This window comes from Anser brachyrhynchus (assembly GCF_964034855.1).
Source record: "Anser brachyrhynchus genome assembly, chromosome: 3".
NCBI lineage: Eukaryota > Metazoa > Chordata > Aves > Anseriformes > Anatidae > Anser > Anser brachyrhynchus.
In genome coordinates this window covers 101,355,823-101,374,690 of record NC_137696.1, presented here as the reverse complement: position 1 = coordinate 101,374,690, position 18,868 = coordinate 101,355,823, and the positions used below count along the sequence as shown (strand labels likewise).

The 18,868-nt window shown below is 47.5% G+C and overlaps 1 protein-coding gene across 4 annotated transcripts in view; it reads right to left on the bottom strand.

Moving 5' to 3' along the window:
* The window catches only part of ELOVL5 (ELOVL fatty acid elongase 5), a 35,998-nt gene extending 31,841 nt beyond the window's left edge, over positions 1-4,157 (bottom strand). Inside the window, exon 1 of one of the 4 annotated variants that reach the window (XM_080586015.1) lies at positions 4,040-4,157. Coding sequence is in view for 2 of the 4 variants with exons in the window: in XM_080586017.1 (XP_080442143.1) it covers positions 3,302-3,377 (76 nt within the window). In the remaining 2 variants the exon portion in view is untranslated. Of the gene's footprint in view, positions 1-3,301; positions 3,672-4,039 lie in introns of those variants that run through there. The other 3 variants (XM_080586014.1, XM_080586017.1, XM_080586016.1) reach the window with 3 other exon arrangements.
* Positions 4,158-18,868: the final 14,711 nt, after the last annotated feature.

Here is an 18,868-nt window from a genome sequence, read left to right as displayed (position 1 = left end):
CAAAAACTTGCGTGTTACTTGAACTCAAGCCCATCTCCTTCGCTTTACAGCAGAGCCCTCAGCCTGTGCATGGGAAGAAAGCCCTTATCCTCCAGTCACAGCAAATACAGCTGGCAAGAAGAATAACAGTTTTCTCAAGGTCACGAGAAGGAGAGAGAGAGAGGAGCACTTTGAAGCGATAGCAGAAGAGGAATAGTCACTTTGTTTAAACGACTGACCGCAGATCCTCAAGGATGCGATTGTGTAGGAATCACAGAGCACGGCAGAACTTGAAACTGCAGGAAAGAGAAGTTTATTCCATGTCTGCTATTGCTTTTCACAAGCAAGTCTTGTTTCCCGAAAATATTACTACAACTTAGCGCGTTTAGTCATCGCCCAGAAAACATCCCGCTTGGCAGACAAACGTTCAGCACGGAGCCTTAACACAGAGGTCAATTAAATCCAGACAGCTGTAGTTTAAATACAAGTTCGTGAAAGGTTTTTATATTTCTACCTCCTCGATATGCCATTGGTCGTTAATGAAGCTACCATTACCGAAGCACAACCTATATAGCTAACAAAGCTTTAATAAGGGCAGGCAAAACATCAGATGCAACGGGATGATGCTGAGACCCGATCCCAGTTTACATTAGTGAGTTCAGCAGAAGCAGGGTGATTCATTTGTTCCTGGAGAAGTGACAACTACATCCAGCAGCCTGCATCCGTAAAAACTGTACACCTGGTGAGGGAATTTATTAGACTGCCATTGTGCTTTCCAAACGCTCGACGCTTTGTGCTTGGCGTGAGTCAACCATTTGATCGAGGAAATTAAATAACTCTTCACCGCACAGACCGCGCTGGGAAGCGTGCACAAAGCGCATACTTTGGACAAGTTTGTTCTTGTGCTCTTATTTACCCCGTCAGATAATGTGTCCTAAACACCAGCACACAAATAGAGAAATCAAGGCAGTGAACTTTAGGAAGTAAAACTGATTTAAGCAGAGTCACTGCACACGGAGTCCACTGCAACTCCGAGAGGCGTCTTGGTAGCAAAAACGACGGCGGCAGCGATCTGAGCGTGGCACCTGAGCAGCACTCGGCGAAGCAGCTGAGCTGGAAGCCAGTTTCCAAACAGACTGGCTTCGACGTAATTCCTTAATTATTCTCTTCATTTGCCTGCACGTGGACGAACGCGTGTGATCTTTAAGGGGAAAAGCGTTTCTGACGCTAGCATGCAGAAGCCCCGTGGACTGTGGGAACAGCGCATTTGGGAATCACAGCACAAATCAGAGAGTACGCTGCAGATGACAAGACAGCTACAGGTTACAAGGCTTGTTGTCAGTTTTGCGCAGCGTTTTGGAGCCTGAAAGGCATGCAGTAAGCATCGATTTCTGAAGTCGAACAGCTTAAAAGCACGTGTTGCATCCCTGAAGGATATAATCTCGCACTTTAAAGACAGGAGGATGCTGCTGTGAAGTTTAGGCCAGCAGCCTCAAAGCACTCGCATGTTTAAACAGCTTTAAGGATCTCGCTGTGAGACTGATTTCAGATACTGCAATGAAAGAGGACGAAGATTAAGAGGACAAAACAAGCAAGTTGTTTGTCTGCTCGGGGGAGAGGTTATGGCAAAAAGCACCGGAATAAATACGCGCCTTCATGACCTCCGCAAAGAGCTGGCAAACCTCAAGAGGAACTTGGGTTCCTCAGAATAGGCACAGGGTCAGCTCGTGCACGGCCTCAAAATAAGCAAGAAACGAGATGCAGAAGTATTTCCCTGGAGGTGCTCAAGGCCAGGCCGGATGGGGCTTTGGGCAACCAGGCCTGGAGGGAGGTGTCCCTGCCACGGCAGGGGGCTGGAGCCGGGTGGCCTTGGCTCCTCAGCAGCGAGGCAGCACCCGGCCTCTGCGACAAACCCTCACCGCGGGCAATAAGGAACCCACCAGGACCCTGTCTGCTCCTAAAGGCTTTTCAGGTCTTCTCTCGCAAAACATTTCCCTTAGGCGATGCACGGACGGCATTAATCGGGGGGCTCCACGGAGACCACCAGGCAGGGGAAGGCAAAGGCAGCGAGTGCTTTAACCTGGCGAGAGCTCCTCTACTCGAGCGCTGCCTCTACACGGGTGGGTTTTTGAGCTCTGCAGCAACGCAAGTGTTTCGTGTTGCAATGCCTGCGGCCCAGAAATGAGGAAGGTAAAGGAACGGGGTCTGCTTGTTGTGTGAAAGCATTTAACCAGTTATCAACTGAACAAAACTTACAAAGATCACGCTCCTACCCGGGCAGCTCTGATTCACCCTCAGCACTGGGCTTCCCACCTGTCACCACCCGAACGGGAACACCACAAGCAGTGTGGAAACCTGAAACGTTCGGTTCTGCAGCCAAAAAAATCAAGATTTTTCAAACACATTTCCCAAACTCTGCTCCCAGCGAGCTGCAAAATGAGCAATTTAAGTTAGCGCCCAGCAGCCTGTTATTTCCACCTGACACATTTACACGTTTTGTTGTCCTGCTGAGGGCACCTTCTCTAAGCTAATTCCTCTTGCAAGCAACACAAAAGGAAGGTCAGCAGGAAAAGAAGAGATAAGAGGAGAGAATTCAAAATATTTTATTTCAGCTCCCACTGCACTAAGGGCGAGGAATGCAGCAGGAGGAATTCTTGCTGAGAGACGTGAAGGCAACAACAACTTACTAAAAATACTGCGCTGAGCATACCCAAAGGGTGGTCAGAGAGCACACCAGCTGAAAAACCCTACGGATGCTGCATTTAGGCTACAAATACACATACATCGAGATACTTCATCTACAGCTGCTACGTAAAATACCCCAAGCTACACAAAGTGCAATTGCTTTTTACAAAGAACATGCGCTTCCAGCAGGCATCGCTGGTGCTGTTTGTAAGACACCCAGCCCGGAACCCACAATTCTGGCGCCGTTTTGGGGCCACGAGCCCCGTCGGTGGGTGTCACCGAGGACGAGCCCATCGCTGACCTCGGCGGTCTCTTTTGCACCTCCCTCGGCTCCTGGGGAGCTGGAAGGGGACTCCCACCGAGCTGATCCCCGCCAGCTACAGGCACCGGAGGTTTTGAAGGGAAATCCTCGCTCTGTGCACGCCAACACGAACGCCCCAACAGCCAGAACCACGCTGGGGCCGTCCCCAGCCAGCAGCCAGCAGCGTGCTGAGCACGAGCCCCGGCGAGCACCACCACCACCACCACCACCACCACCACCACCACCACCACCACCACCACGTCCCCCTCACCCTGGGAGCGACCCAACCCCAAACTTGGCCACCGAGCCCTGGCAGGAGGAGCCCCGCGCGCTCACCCCGCTCCGTCTGCAGCCGCAGGGCGTGCTGCCATCCGCACAGCGCCCTTCGCCGAGGCTTCCTGTCCGGAAGCATCCTCCATGCAGCTGCACCCGCTGCTTCGGGGGGCTCCTTCCCTTCCCCACCATTTCCTAGCCCCCTGCCCCCCAGCACCAGCACCAGCACCAGCACCAGCACCCCACTCGCGATCTTCCCCCGCTCCCCACGGCACGGGATGCTCGGAGCCGCCACGCTCAAGCCACACGGGGAGCTTGGAGGCCGTGCGTCCGTCCGTGTCCGTGTGTCCGTCCGCGTGTCTGTCCGTGTGTCCGTCCGTGTCCGTGTGTCCGTGTGTCTGTGTGTCCGTCCGTGTCCGTGTGTCTGTCCGTGTCCTTCCTACGGGCCGGCCCGTGGGAAGACACGCGCGGCGGGGTTACGGGGACAAGGGGAACTACCCCCCCCCCCCCCCTTCCCGTGCGCCTCTTTTTTTAAATTATTTTTTTTTTTTTCCCTTTTTTTCATGCCCCCCCCCCCCCCCCCCCCCCCCCCCCCAAGGACTTCCCGTGCCCGGGCAAGGCGCAGCCCCAAGTTGGGAGATGCGGTAGCCATGGCGATGCGGGATTGCATCATGCTCCCCAAGCTGTCTATGGGGGGACCCCCCCGGCTGTCCCCCCCGCGCCCCATCCCCGTCCCGCACCCCAAACCCCCCCAAATCCCCCCAAACCCCGCTGCCCCCCCCCCCCCCCCCCGGGCCGTACCTGGGGCGCGGGCGGCACCGGCCGGCACTGGGCGCGCTGCGGGGCCGGGGGGCGGGGCCGGGGGCGGGGCTTGCGCGGGGAGGCCCCGCCCCCGGGCCGCCCGTGGGCTGACTGTGACGTCACGGTGGTGCGGGTGGGGAGAGGGATGCGAGGGGGCGGGCGGGGCGGGAGGGGGGCGCGCTATGACGTCATGGGCGGCGGGGGCCAATCCGGCGGCGGTGGAAGGTTCGGGAGAGGTTTGGGAACCTCGCGGCCACGCCCCCGGCGGTTGGCGCCGGACCGGGCCGAGACGGACGGACACGGACGGACCCGAACGGACCCGAACGGACCCGAACGGATCCGAACGGACCCGAAGTGACCCGGACGGACCCGAACCGACCCGAAGTGACCCGAAGCGACCCGAACCCATCCGAACAGACCCGAACGGACCCGAACCGCCCCGCGTGTGGCGGCGGGGAGGGCGGCCCCGGGGGCTGCGGGGACAAAATGGAGCCCGCAGCCCCCATCTTGCCCTCGCCCCCCACGTCTGCCCCTCTCGGGCTGGCCCTCACACCTCGTGCCAGAAGACGAGCTTTTAAAGACTTTGTTCCGTCTCTTTGCTAAATAAATGAAAACGTTGTCGAAGTTTTCTGTCTGAATGTGAGGGAGTGCTTCTTAGCTGTGAGGTGACACAGCACTGGGACAGGCTGCCCAGAGGAGGCTGTGGAGTCTCCTCCTCTGGAGGTGTCCCAAACCCGCCTGGATGCCATCCTATGTAACGTGCTCTAGGGGATCCTGCTCGGCAGGGGATTGGACCAGGTGGTCTCCAGAGGTCCCTGCCAACCTCGGCCATGCTGTGAAATAAAGAGCAGCCCTGCTCCACGAAGGAGAGGAGCAGAGCAGCAATTTGCCCGAGCTGTAGTCAAGGCCAAGTGTCCGTGCTCAACGGGCAGCAACAAACTGCACGGTTAGCAGTTTTAGAAAGCTGCAGGAGCAAGGGGGTGATGAACTTTTCCTCTGGGTGTACAAAGAGGCCGTGCAGGTGAAGCCACCGAGGCTAACCTTGCCAGCCCGATATCCTACAATATCCCTTTCATCCTGTAATAATTCGCTGTTCCTGTGTCCGTGGCCAGTTGGCCTAAGCAGAGTGTTGCAACCTGACCTGGTTTGAGTTCAGAGTACCAAGAGTTCCTAAGGGTGATGCTCTGTTGTAAACAGGCAACGTCGTAACAGCTTGTTTGCCCTGTGCGATCAGAAAAACAAACAAAAACCAAACAAATAAAAACCTTTCTTTAATATTGGAACAAGAAAAAAAAAAATCTTCAAGTATCTTTCTCCATATTGGTCGTCAGGGCCACACCACAGTGTTACCTTACTTCTTGACCACAGTAAGATGTTAATAGGAATGTATTTTGGTTTTAAAAGCCAAAAGTTTCCCATTTCCCTTGCTCTTTGAAGGAACAGCCCCCCCGTATGATTTATTTTGTGTGTGATTTGAGACTGTAGCAGTTTTCAGTAAGGTGTGAGCAGTCACAAGTTTTAACACTTTTGGAAAAAAACATGAAAGCTAACGTAACTCTCAAATGAGTACACCCTTCTAGAGACCCCTTGCCCGAGTCTGTATTTTGGATGCTACAGAAGCATTCCTTCTGCTTTGAGGGGAGATCCTGTGATCCCTCCTATCTTGCTGGCAGCAAAGTTAATGGAATAAAGTACAAATCCCCTTTTTTCTCACTTTCACATCAGCGAGCTAAAATATCATGCACTTGTTGAAACGTGACCAACGTTAGGTCTTTTCGCATCTATAAATCTGAACTTGACTTTGAAATGTGCTTTAAATAAAGTTGCTTCCTGACAGGCGTACCCATTTTTTCCCCATGGTTTATTGATGAGATATGATTGCACCGGCTGTTACTTTCACAGCCAAAACAGCTTTCTAAATCTGGAAGATGCCTAAATAATCAAGACTCAATCGGGTAGCTTAAAAATAAAAACTAACAGCCCCTGCAACTTCAGATGCGAGAAGGGATGGAGCAGAGTGTAGGGAACAGGGTGTAGGGCTGGTAGCGGCTGGAAGGCGAGCGGTTCCCCGCGCAGGAGAGGGACGTGCTGCTGGCTGCCTCCCTCGTGCCTGCGACGTGACCTGCTTCTGCCTGTGTGGTGACAAGCAGCAGGGCACATGGCAGCTTCGTCTCCCTCTGACTCAGAGCGTGCTCTTGTCCCTTGGACTTACAACGTGCTCTGTATACCTGCGGAGCCCGGGTGCTTTCCTTCAGTCGAGCAGCGGGCACTGGAGAAGAGAGAGTTACAGACCGGGGGAGAGGAACGCCGGGGAGTTTGGGCTTTACCGGCACGGTACCGGCTCCCCGAGCTGCTGTTTCTTTTCCTCTCCTGACCTCTCTGAAGTGCTCGTGTTCTTATCAGTCAGAAAATGAGAGCGAGGTCACGCCATGGGAAATCTTGTTTCAGAATTACCCAGTCAGGAGAACTCTGAGTAAACAAAGGGGTTGTTGTTCATGCTTGTTTAAAGAGTTAAAAATTTGCTGAATAGTTTTGGCACCAAGTATTTGGCACCTGATCAGGGGCAGGGGCAGGCCAATGTCATTCTGGGCTGCAGATCTACTGAGTCTTGGTCTTCCAAGTGTTTTGTTGGAGCATCTGCAAGTTTTTCACAATGTGAGCGTTGCTGTTGGCCTCACCACCGAGTGCTGATGAAATGCTGTCATGAAATGTTTGCTCAGGATGGGCTTCAGAGACCTCGCTATCAGAGTGGGATCAATGAAGCTGGAGTTCACAACGGGGCCAATTAAACATTATCAGGGATTTAGACCCAAAAGATTGCCAGGACAAGTTTAAAATAAATTATGCCTTGCATTTTGATAACATTATTCCTCCAGAGGTCTCCGACTAGTGGATTTACATGCGTCTCGTGACTATCGTATCCTGCTTTTCAAGAGGGAGAAGAGAAGAGTCAGAGTGCTGAGCACGAGTGGCCTAGCCTAGGTAGCAGCAGCAGAGATGACGAGGCCTCAGGAGACACGGTTGTCCTCACTAAATCAACTTCTCCTTACGCAACGGTTAGCAAAGGGAACTGGTTAAATAGCTGCTAGTGTTCGGGAGTACAGATAGGAGGACAAGAGCTGGAACAACTGAAAGTAGAATTGAGAGTCATTGGGGGCTATGGCGCAGGAGAAAGAGTTTGGAGTAGAAGGTCCATCGGTCTGTGATGTTTGAAATTAGCATGGATAAAGTGATGGAAGTGTGCGTTGCAGGGAAACGAGCCTAAATTTCATTATTTGGGGGGGCAGGTGATTAACTTGACCTTTTCTTTTTAAAAAAAAATCAATTAGAAATCCTGGCTATGCCTATTTAGTAGTGCTTCGTCATCCGCACTGTAATGAATAGTTCTTTGCTTTGATTAGAAACAAATTAATCCAGTTTTTCTAGAAATGAACAAATTGATTTGGATAAACAACCATCGTTTGCGACGCAGTCATCTCAACGCAAATCCTCAGCTCTGCTTGGGTTTGCCTTGGCTTCTGTCCAGGCTGACTGTGGCAGTCCCATGTTCTTTATCAGTGAGATAAGTGGGATATGATTATTGTTCCCTTTAAATCAAACAGTGGACTAAAGTATCAGGCCTGAAATTTCAGTATCTCTCTGTGTAGAATATGGCATTTTCTTCTTCTGTGTGAAGCACAAATGCTTTATGCTGTTTGTAAAACTTTGTCTAACTCTTTTAATTACATGGTCCTTGTGAAAAAGGCTCGTGGCCAAGGTTTTCTTGATAATTTCGTACTTGGCAGGTATTGTTAACAAGTGGCTGGGTGAAGCTGTTGTTTTCATATTTCAGCACAAAACTGTCGTGAACACACTCGCTATTCTGAGATGATCCTGTTGCAAACTGTCGTTAACTTCTGAGAACTTCTGCTATCTGCCATCACGGGTAAAACTCTCACACGCTGGACTGGAGGAGGATTTTGCCCCAGTGTTCCTAATCCAATTTCACGCGTTTCCCCATTAACAACAGTTACGTTCCTGCATTTCCTCTTCCTCTCCTTACATCTGCCTCCAGCGTGCAGTGCTGTAGGCAAACGACTTTTTTTCTAAGACCGCATCAACTCACCAAACTTGCAGAGTATTTGAAGAGCCAGGTTTACCCCAGAGGGCAGAACAGATGGTGTCCCGGCCGGTAGCAAAATGTTTTATTTCTAACCAAATAGAACACAGGTCAAATACTTGCAAACTTTTCTCTGCCGTTGTTGCTAGCGTGTTTTTCTATCCCACGATGCCGCTTGTCGTCTCAGAGAGAAAACTTGATGAAAACCCACCCCTGTCAATGCAGCTTATCTTTGGTGCTTGGGCTATGCTCGTTTTCATTTGGTGCCGTTAATTGGCTGCTGAGCTTTGATTGCCCTGAGCTTCGACAATTAACAAGACCTGGGAATCTTGCCACTGTACACCAGCTGGTTGGCCCCCGTGGCACTGCGAGATAGCTGGCTCCGGCAGCTGCCGGGGCTGCTAATAGGAGGCGCACGGGGAGAATTAAAAGGCGTTTCTGGTGAGCAAGTAGTAACGGAGCAGGTAGTTTCAAAAGGGGGATGAGGGAAAAATAGTCACTTAACCAGGGGGTACACAGCTAGCCCAGGTAGGTAGTGCCCACGTGTCCCGCACTGATCGCTCCTCCTTGTCAGCATCTGTGTTACAAATGACCGTCAGGGGCATCTAATTTTCAACACCGTGCTCAGACTGTACCTCTTTCTGGGGCAAACCCAGTCTCTCAGCCACTTAGCTCAGCCCATAAGGGGCTGGTTGAGGCAGGGAGCGGGCTGTAAGGATCATTTCAGCCCCGAGGCAGGGGCCGTGGCCGGACCTCTCTGTACTCTGTCCCGCTGGCTTCGGTCTGGCCCAGAAAGCCCTGGCAGCCTGGCCCTGCTGTCCTGCCTTCTTCTGGGTATTCCCCTCACGATTTGTGCACACCAGCGGTTAAGATTAGAAGGTCTTCAAGGGAGAAAGTGTATTGTGACTTCATCTAGAAAGCTGCCAAGGAGTGATGTTACAAGAGCTAATGGTAATCATAGCAGGGTAATTAGAACTGGAATCAAAGTATTAAACTGCATTATTTTGCATTAGTAATTGGATGCCTGCTCCCTGACTATTCCTTTTATGGTGCATTTTTGTTGACTTACTGTAGGGATTGCAACATCTAATCCTTCCAGACAACATTCGTTCTTCCAAAACAACATCATAGACATATCCTTGTCCACTGCAGCCTGTCACCAATTTTCTGCTTTATCTTTTATTACTGTCCCAACTCAAAAGTAGTCAGAATGGCATTTGGAGCTGTTACATCACTCAGTAGAGCAGAGCTGGTAGGAGCACACCACTGTATTTCCATTAAGACTATTAGATATTCTGGTTTGGGAAAGCAGTTAAAGGCAGCATTTGTTTTGGGGGAAAAAAATGTGAATGCAACTTTTTGTTAGGTTTTCTTATAGATGGCTGTAGGCTAAGGTAGCTTTGTATAAGGAATAAAGGAATGAAAGAGTGAAGGACAGAGAATAAATAAGAGAACAAGGAGGAGAACCAGGCTGTCCTCACTGCTGAAATAAAGTTAGTGCAGATTTCAATACATTTACTAGACAATTATACCTATTTGACCCCAAGCCCTGGGGATTTTTTTTCCTGCCTCGGAAAAGGGAGATTGCCAAAGGTTTAAAACATGCACTCTTTAACCACTGGGTATTTAATTAAGATAGCTGGAACACTGTCTTTACAGAGAGCACTGGCAGTCAGCGGTGGTGCTGGTTCTCAGCACTGTGCTCCCACGTAACCTCAACTGAAAAAACGCTGGCGGCTGTTCCTCAGGGGAGGTGCGATCCCTCTTCATGTGCCATGTTCCCTGTCCACTACTCTTTAATCACAGCCAGCGTAAACCTTTTGAGATAGTTTTGTTGTTGAGGAGAGAGCGCTGTCCCACTGCTTAGAGCTAACTGTAAGTCATCCTGTCTTAATGCAAAAGCAACAGGGGAAAGGATTTTTGTAAATGCCCTGATTTATCTAAAAACATGTCCATAAATCTGAATGGTTGTCACTCCTTGCTGGAATCGTGCAAGTATTAAATCCATTCACATTGCCTTGTGGCTTCACTTTGTGCCACCAGCTCTTGCCTGAACAGTCGGTGTAGTTACGAAGTCATCACTGCAGTCATATTACTGAGGAGGATGTTTCCAACAGAGCGCTCAGGTCCTGCTGTAACTCCTCTCCTTCTTCTCCTTTTTTTCCTTTTTTTTTTTTTGTGTTTACAAAAGATCTTTTCAAGAAGCCATTATACCTGGACGTTTGTCCTGAATGAAACCTACTGCATGTGATTTTAATAGTCTGCTTTATTCCAGGATCGCTGTCTGTACAGCCCAGCTTGAAGCCTCCCTTCCTGCCTGCAGGATAGTAAAGCTTCAGTATGCAAAGCTGAGCCCTCCCCTGCATATCTTCTCCCCAGGAGCTGAGTTCACTGCATATCCAATGTGCTGTCTCTGGTGCTTGCTCAGCCTGCATATTAAGGTGAGGGTAACTGTTTTCCCCAATATAAAGTGTTCAGGTATCTTTTCCCACTCCCAAGCATTGCTTCAGTTCTGAAGCAGAACCTGCCTTTGCCCTGCAGTCTCTGCAGCCTTCTTGGGACCTTCGCTCACACAGCCTGGGAAGGAGAAAGCCTGAGAATATATTTTACAGGCAATTACCAAAAAACACCAAGGTAGAGCTTAAACGTATGAAATAACAATTTTTTTTTCTTGTTCTCATTGATCATTGTGGGCTTCAGAGAGTCCACTCTGAAACACTGAAAACTCAGTCACCCAAAACAGTGGAGAACTGTGGAAGGCCCCTGAGTGTGTTCCCTGACAGCAAATTACCAGAAGTCGGGAATAATCCTTGGTAAGAGATAAGGCCACAAATCCATGTCAACTTTTGTATAGGGGATACCTTAGCCTAAGTTTTCTTCTTGTTAAATGAAACGTAGTTTGGTTTTCCTTGTGGGTGATAGTATGATAGCTTGGATTGGAAAGGACATTTAAAGGTCATCTAGTCCAAACCCCCTGCCATGGGCAGGGGCAGAAGCAAGGGTGGTTTGCTTTTCTCTCCTAGGAATCAGTGCTGCATTTTTTTTTTCCAGATGTGAACAATAATGGATATAAGTAGCCACTGAGATAAATAAGAGTGGATATTCATCTCTTTCTCCCTCACCCTTTACCTTGTTTGACTGCTTTAGACTCTAAACTCCTCAGGGTAGGGATGGTCTCCTGCTATGTGTGCGTAGAGAGGACCCTGATTCTTCAGGAGATAGGTGAAAGGTATAAAGGCATTGCACCCCCACTGGAGTCATTTGGTTAACGACCCAAGGAGCATTAAGGGAATAGTCCTGGAGGCTCTCCAGAGAGGCCTCACAGACTCATCACAAGGTCGTAAGTAAGCAAAGGTCTTCAAGCTGATCTAATCCATTCCCTCACCCTTAAGCACAGTGAGATTTTCCTGAGTACAGCAGAAGACACTAAACTATTCCTGCTGTGCCAGGTTAGCAGCCAAAATGAACGTCCCTTGTCACAGATGTTAGCACCTCCCAGGTTTACAGGTTGAGACTGAGACTGCCAGCCAAGGCCCTGCCTGTGCTAAAGTCAACACGAGGGTGACGGTGGGGTCCTCAGAAAGAAGAAGTTTTCCCTTCAAAAAGAGGCTGTTGTTCTAGGGGGAATTGGGCCTCAGGTGCAGAATTTAGCCTATAATCTTAATTCCCATTTCCTGCTTACATTTTTTTTTTTTTTTGCATTTATAAAATTTCCAAGATGCTGTCTCCTGACACCTGTTTATTCGTCTGCTTCAAATTTTATTTCCAGTCCTCTGACACAAACCTCATAATTATTAGGGTTTCTTGAAATATATATATATATTTTAAAGGGCAGCAGGAGCAGAACTGTAGGTGAATGACATGATTGCACTATTGTCAGACACTATGTACTAGCCTGTAACATCAATATCTGTCCTACCAAGTTCCAGTGTGCTGAGTGTATTCTGTAGGTTTTGTTGACCACTTCCAAGAGTGGAAGGTTAGTAGATCTACACATATGAGCAGCCGCTTTAAGAAAATATTGGGATTATGAGACCCAGTTCTTGTTGTGTTTTCTTTCTTTCCTTCTTTCCATCTTTTTTTCTTGTCTATCTTTATTTCTCTTGCATAACTTCAATTTAAATGAGTCAAGTTCCTCTTTTTGAGACAGTTTTGTCTCTTACATTTGACACTAATGTTTCCAGCGATTTCTGTGGTAAAAGATTCTGTTTCTAAATTTGATCTCGTTTTCTGGTTTGCCTTTATCAATGTCTAATAGCTGTATTGTTATTATTTGCTAACTTTAAATAGCAATTCTTTTTTTCTGTAACTGTCTTTTTCTCATTCAAAAGGAAGAGATTCAATACGTTTGTTCTATTAATCTGTTTTTATTATTATTATTGGAGTAATTTTATGCACTGTTTTTTTTCTAAAATTGAAAGCTGTAGTGATATATATCCAACCTCAGATTATGTTTGTGTTTTGAAACAGAAACAAGAAGTTGCTTTCAGTGCTCTGAAAAATTGACCAGAGAAGCCCAGATATATTGAAATCAGCGGTCTATTTGAATTTAGCAGTAGTGCAAGGAAAATAACTTGTATTAAGTGTAAGTAACTCCTGCAGAATAACAAGGTTGTAGGCTTGCTGGAGTTTATTTTTCTCAAGTTTCATTTTGTTTATTAAAATAAGAAAGAAAGTAAGTATCTTTGTGTCTACTTCTCTTCAGCTCTGCAATCCCGGACTTTATGAGACCTCAGCTCTTGTCAGCCTTAAGTCAGCCTTGATTTAACTTATTAAAACATGGTAAGGACCAAACATTTCTGAGCAGTCGCTGTGGCTCCAACTGCAGTGTGGATGGGAATTGCTGCTCTGGGATGTCCCCAGACTCCTTCATCTCCAGGAGGGCTTCTCTGTGTCAGAGGGAAACAGCTGGAACTCAGAAACTCCATGTTACTGACATTTAATGAGTTACCAGGCGTCACTTCAACCACGGAAATAAATTGTTTGTACTCTCACTTCCTGTTGGAGATGAGAAATAAAGTATATAGCATAAATCCCCACAAGTTGAAGCTGGCATGCATTGCTCTTGCTGTGGCGCAAGCTTTTAGCTACTGCTCGTGCACAGGAACTTGCTCAGCTGCCGGGACTCAATTAGGTGTCTGAGCACTTACATACATTTGAACTACAAGTAAATTAGCACTGTGTATACCAAGGACACTTATGGTTGCTAACAGCTCTTCTTGGCACCAGAAGCTCCTCTAGGCATATATATGAGAGTGCCTCCATACTTGTAATTATAGTATCACTACCGACATGCTATAATTAGACAAGTTAAAAATTGCCTGAACTCCTACGTATTGGTGAAGTGTGCTAAATTCCAGATGCAGTTGTTGCTGAGAAAAACCACTCTGAAGCTTTAGCTTAGCATAGGCGGTATGGTATCCTCACACCCTCGTCACCTTTCACTTGAATGGAGCTTTTTGTTCAGACTTAACCTGCATGAATGGTCACTGTAAACAGCTCTTGTCATCTTTTTGTTATATACCAGGAGAAGCATTACAAGCTCAATGGAGCTTATTTAAAAAAATATATTCTTTTATGTATAGGCACCTACCAGCCCTAAGTGTCAGGATTTTATTATATTATTGCAGCAGTTTCACACTCACACTCTCACTGAATATGTTTATCTTCTGTGCTGGGCACTGCATAGAGCATCCTCTGAAACATGGGAGGAATAATCAGTTCATCCCTTTATTCTGTGCGAGGACTCTGTGCTCCTCGTCCTTTACCTCTTGCACATAGCAGGTGCATGTTCTGCACAGCATGAACAAGAGGTTCTAGCTTTGAACTGATGGCAAGTTCAATACACTGTCAGCTTCAATATATCTTGCTTTCTTCGACCTACTTTTATGAGAAAAAAAAAAAAAGCATCACCAAAGCCTATTTGCTTTTTGCTATAAACTGCTCCTCCTCGTATCATCTTGACAAGGTAGCTGCCTTGTTACATCCCTTGTATGGATCATTGATCGTGTCTCTCTCTATAAACATCACATTTTTGCTCCAGCTCTGTTGTTGGAGCACCAACCCTACAGGAAAGGCAGCTCGGCGTTTCAGCTTCTGGCCCAGTTTTCATGACTGCAGTGAATTCATCATCAAGGGCTCACATCAGAAATCCCCATTCCTCAAATAGTTTCTTATTTGTCTCTTAGCTCTTGGCAGGTTTTCGGCTTCCGCCCACATGGTGAAGGCTTGTCTAATAATGGCAACAGCACGAAACCCATTAAGATCAGAATTACAAGCTAACTGAGCGTAACTCCCCCTTTTGATAATGGAGGTTTGTCTTCTTTAAGGAAAGTAGGGAAGTGCATTTTGGTTTAATAATAGTAGGGCTGGCTTCAGACATTTGAGCAGTAGTGTGTGTGGCCCTGTGAGTGCCTGAGCACTGAGTTAGAGGGCTCTTCTTCAGCTGTGTTTGTAACGTGCTTGGTGCAGTGATTGAGGCCTTGCTCCCTCTCTGGGGAGCTCCCCTGGGCCACGGCCTGAGGGCAGGGCTGTTCACCGCCCAGCTGCTTCCAGCAGATAGCTTTGTTATACTCAGATCTTGCATTTATTTCAAGATACTGCACTCGCCTTTCCTCTGCCCTTTCCTCAGCCCTAATCTCTGTCTGACCGACTGGAAAGTCGCAGTCACTTGCTCCCACCTGGGGTGATGGTTCTGACAGGGAGGCTTAGCGTTCCCACCGCCAGCACTTCAGAGGACGTCTGTCCCCAGGGACAACACGATGGGCCACACGGGCTCTGAAAGCCTTTGAACTCCTCTGCCTGTACGTTAGCACCACAGCTTAGTTCCTGTGTTTAATGCTTACTTTACTCTGTTTCTCGCTACGCCAATACACTCTATGTGCAATGTGGGTTTTGAATCAGCAGGGGAAACATATGGTCCCAAAATGAATTCATGTACACAACATAACTTTGTAAAGTATGCATCCCCAGTTCATTCTTGCAGTACAACATCCCATACCTGATAGCACTCGTGCAGAACTGTGCCAGCAACCTGCTGGGCAGCACTCAGTCAAGGCGTTCATCTGTTGTGCTGAACCTGTTTTAGTTTAAACATGGAATAAAAGTTTCTGGGAAAATGAAACCTAGCTATTTAAACCCTTTTTTTTTGCCTTGTGGGCTGTATGTGTGGAATTTTCGTTCCTTTTAAACTCCAGAACACATCAAGCAGGCCCCAGATCAGTAGGACAGGTCCCTTCCCTTGAAAACTAACAACTTGTGTAGACATCCTGATAGCTGAAAGACTACAGAAAGGCTGTAACAAACGACTCATTGCCATTCACCTGATCTCGGGCTGACCTCGGGCTGGAGTCTAACCTAGCACAAGCAAGGAAGAGTTGCAGAAAGGCTACACCAGAATTAGGGAGCTAAGCTCGTCCTCCTGCGTTGTTCTCAGACACCGAGGCCAGCCAACGTGTGGCTGCCCATGTCCGTGCTGTCAGACCTACCGTCTGGTCACCACCCACAGCAGGGTGTCCACACGCAACCCGTCTGGTGAGAGTGGTGTCTCCTTGTGCTAAACTCCAGATCATGCCCAGGAACTCGTCTGGGAGATGGCCAGAAGTCATCGCTTTTATTATTTAAGCAGAGATGCTCAAGCCCCTGTGCCTGGTTACCGTTTCTGGCACAGCTTAATTAAATGAATAGGCGTAGTCCTTAATGTGGCCGTGTGACTGATCAGCGAACTCCTACGACAAAGGAAGGCTCAGAGGAAGTAGGCAAGGATGATGTTCTTATGAAGCTCAGGAAGGAATGTAGAAAGTGACCACAACAACTGTAAAGGAAAACGAACTTATCTCAACCCAAGTGGACCGGAAGATGATCATTGTTGCAGATAATCAGCTCTATCGGTTGGGTGGATCAACTGGTTGTGTAAATGGCCTAAATTCCCTAAAATGGTCAACAGAAAGTATCATCTTCGTGAGCCAGCCAGGCCAGCACGGGGGAAGTGCATATGTAGCTCAGCACAATATGGGCTATAAAAAATGAATAACCATCAAAACGAGCTTTGAAGAGAACAGACTTCAGCTGGCTTCAACGTGCCTCTTCCTTCATGGCGACTGGGAATGCAAGGCATCATGATTGTGTACATGTAGATACCAGTATTGGCAGTCATGTTTGTATAGTGGTTCAACTGTATATTGCAATTGCTGTATTGTACTTGTGAGTTCAGTATATTGGTGCATCACTCTGGTAACTCAAAATCCTGTGTAATGTCAAGTATCTTCAAATAAGTAAATTTGATATTAAAACATGACACCCTGCTCATGTGGAATGTTTAAAAAGAACGTGTTCAGAGAGTAATGGGCTCTGGCAGGCTTCATGAACACTGATATGAGTGCAAGGGAGAGGATGGGAATGAGAGCTGGGAGCAGGGCATAAGCACCCCTTCCTGCTCCAGTGAGCACTTATTCAGAACTAACAGACCAAGGAACTACAGCGTCAGTTGTCACTGCAGACAGATGTGGGTGCTGTGGTGCTTACTGCACCGTGCTCCTGATGGTGGTCTCCTTTTCTAGAAGGTATCTAAGATTAGACCTCTCATCTCCACTTCTTGTTTCAAGCAGACTTTTGCAGGTATTGACTTCTTTTTCTGCTTTAATTGCTTGCAGCCTCTCAAAAACGGGCACTTAATACGTTTTCTAATTTTGTTCTTCAGTATGTTTTGTTGTTGTTATTGTTTTTCTTCCCCAGAAAGGTTTATTCCCCTGCACTAGCTCCTCTTTCATTGCCTGAAATTGCAAGGAGGAAGAAAACCGTGCTGTCAGAGCTCATACAACAAGAGCTGAAAGAAAGCAGCTCTACAATAGCGTGTATTGACTGGACCTCTCTCAGTTCAATCAGGTTTTCTATTTGTCAGGGAAGCCTTAGAGCAAATGAATGCTGTGACTAGCCTCAGAGAATCGCAGCATGTCCGCAGGTGGTAGGAGCAATGGCTGTGCTTTGCAGGGTCTCAGGAATGTCTCTGAAGCTTGTTAGGATGTGCAGGGTAAGACCCCCGAAGTCACACAGCTACAAAAAACAGTCACGTACACTAAAGCTGTCCAGTCCTGTGTACTTTGGAAAACTCACAGAGTTGTTGAAAATCCACAGATCCAGTTATATGGGTAATATGATATAAAGGAAATATTTGAGTCAAAAGAGCAAAATGTTTTTGGAATTGTCTTTAGAAACTTTTATTTAGAGCAGAGTGAAACTTAACGTGGTGTAGATTTGCTGACTTTCTTTTTTAAAAAAGAACAGACATAAGAGAGAATGATCTGGTTTAGGTTTTCACAGAAACAGGTCCCAACTTCTTCTTAAATTGCCATTGATTTTAACAACAGAAGGCATGAGCCTCACATTGATTTAGACAAAACTAAAAATTAGATTTCATCTGGCAAACTCTTCTTAGATCATGACAAATTGTATCACTTTGGGTAAAAGCTATTAAGAACACCTTTGGGTAAAAGCTATGTATGTTCCTCTTTTAAATACCATTTTGTCTGAAATAATCTCTCATGAAGGAGAAAAACAAAACAAAAACACAAATTCGTTCTTCAGTTCAGTTGTAATTACTGGACAATAATTCTGCATTCTGTACAGAAATAGAGAAGTGAAATTACAGATACCACGGACGATGATCGGAGAGCAGTCAGCCTGCCTTTATAAGAAGTCAGCGCTCACCAGCTGAATCACAGAACATGCCAATGTGCAAATAAAACACATCATTTTAAAACTCCTTCAAAGACAAGGCTGGGAACGTTGCCTCAGGCACTTCTTTAAATTCAGATGACAAATGGTGACTTGCCAAACTCTAGTCACCTAGCTGTTTGCAATCCCTGTTGTAAAACGCCAGGTGCCAACCCACCAGTCCTTCTGATTTTGTTCAGACTGCTTTAAATCTAGAGGAATTCCACTAAAGCCAGGGGATACGTTTTGATGCCTTTTTGGATATATTCATAGCCTCACCTAGGTTCAGATCTAGGCTTTCCCAGCTGCCCTTTCCTTTGCTTTCCATTACTGCCTTACCACTCTCCTCTAAATCAAGCATTTTTGTTTCTTAGCTGTCTTGTTACCTAACTGACAGTTTCGACAACAAAATTTAAACAGACCATTAATACTGTGAAAGACACTTGTCAAGTTCCTGCCCCTGAGCATGATAAAGACACGTGGCTCTTCCCTTGCAAAAGCTACTTGGTGGCTGGCGGTATATAAACTCTGAGCTTGAGGCGGCAGGCTTATTCAAGTGCATTATCCCTTGGGAAAGGAAGGAGAGCCATTAAATTCCCCTTAATGTGGTGATTTAGGGTGGTTTGGGGCCTTGCTACCCTGCAGCCATCTTGTCCCAGGTGTTGGACCTAGGGTATTTTTCTCAGAGGCTCAAAGGGAAGATCTCAGCAGACCACCGCCGTTTCTGGTGCCCTGCACGCTCAGTGTTGTCACAATGTCCCCTGCTGCCTACCCTGAGAAATCCTGGGTATTTTCGTTTTGCTTTCTGGACTTGAAGAAACACATAAAGAGCAAACTGCTCCACTGGTGCCAGCCGAAGCGCTTCCCGTTTGCACAGAGCTCCACACCAAGAGACTGGACGTGATACCCCTTTTCCGAGGGTGTGAAGGAAACGTTGAAGCAAGCAGCCCCTGCCAGGGCAGGCGGGCTTTGCACGGCACCGGAGACGAATGAAACGAGTGGGGTTTCCATTGCAGTTT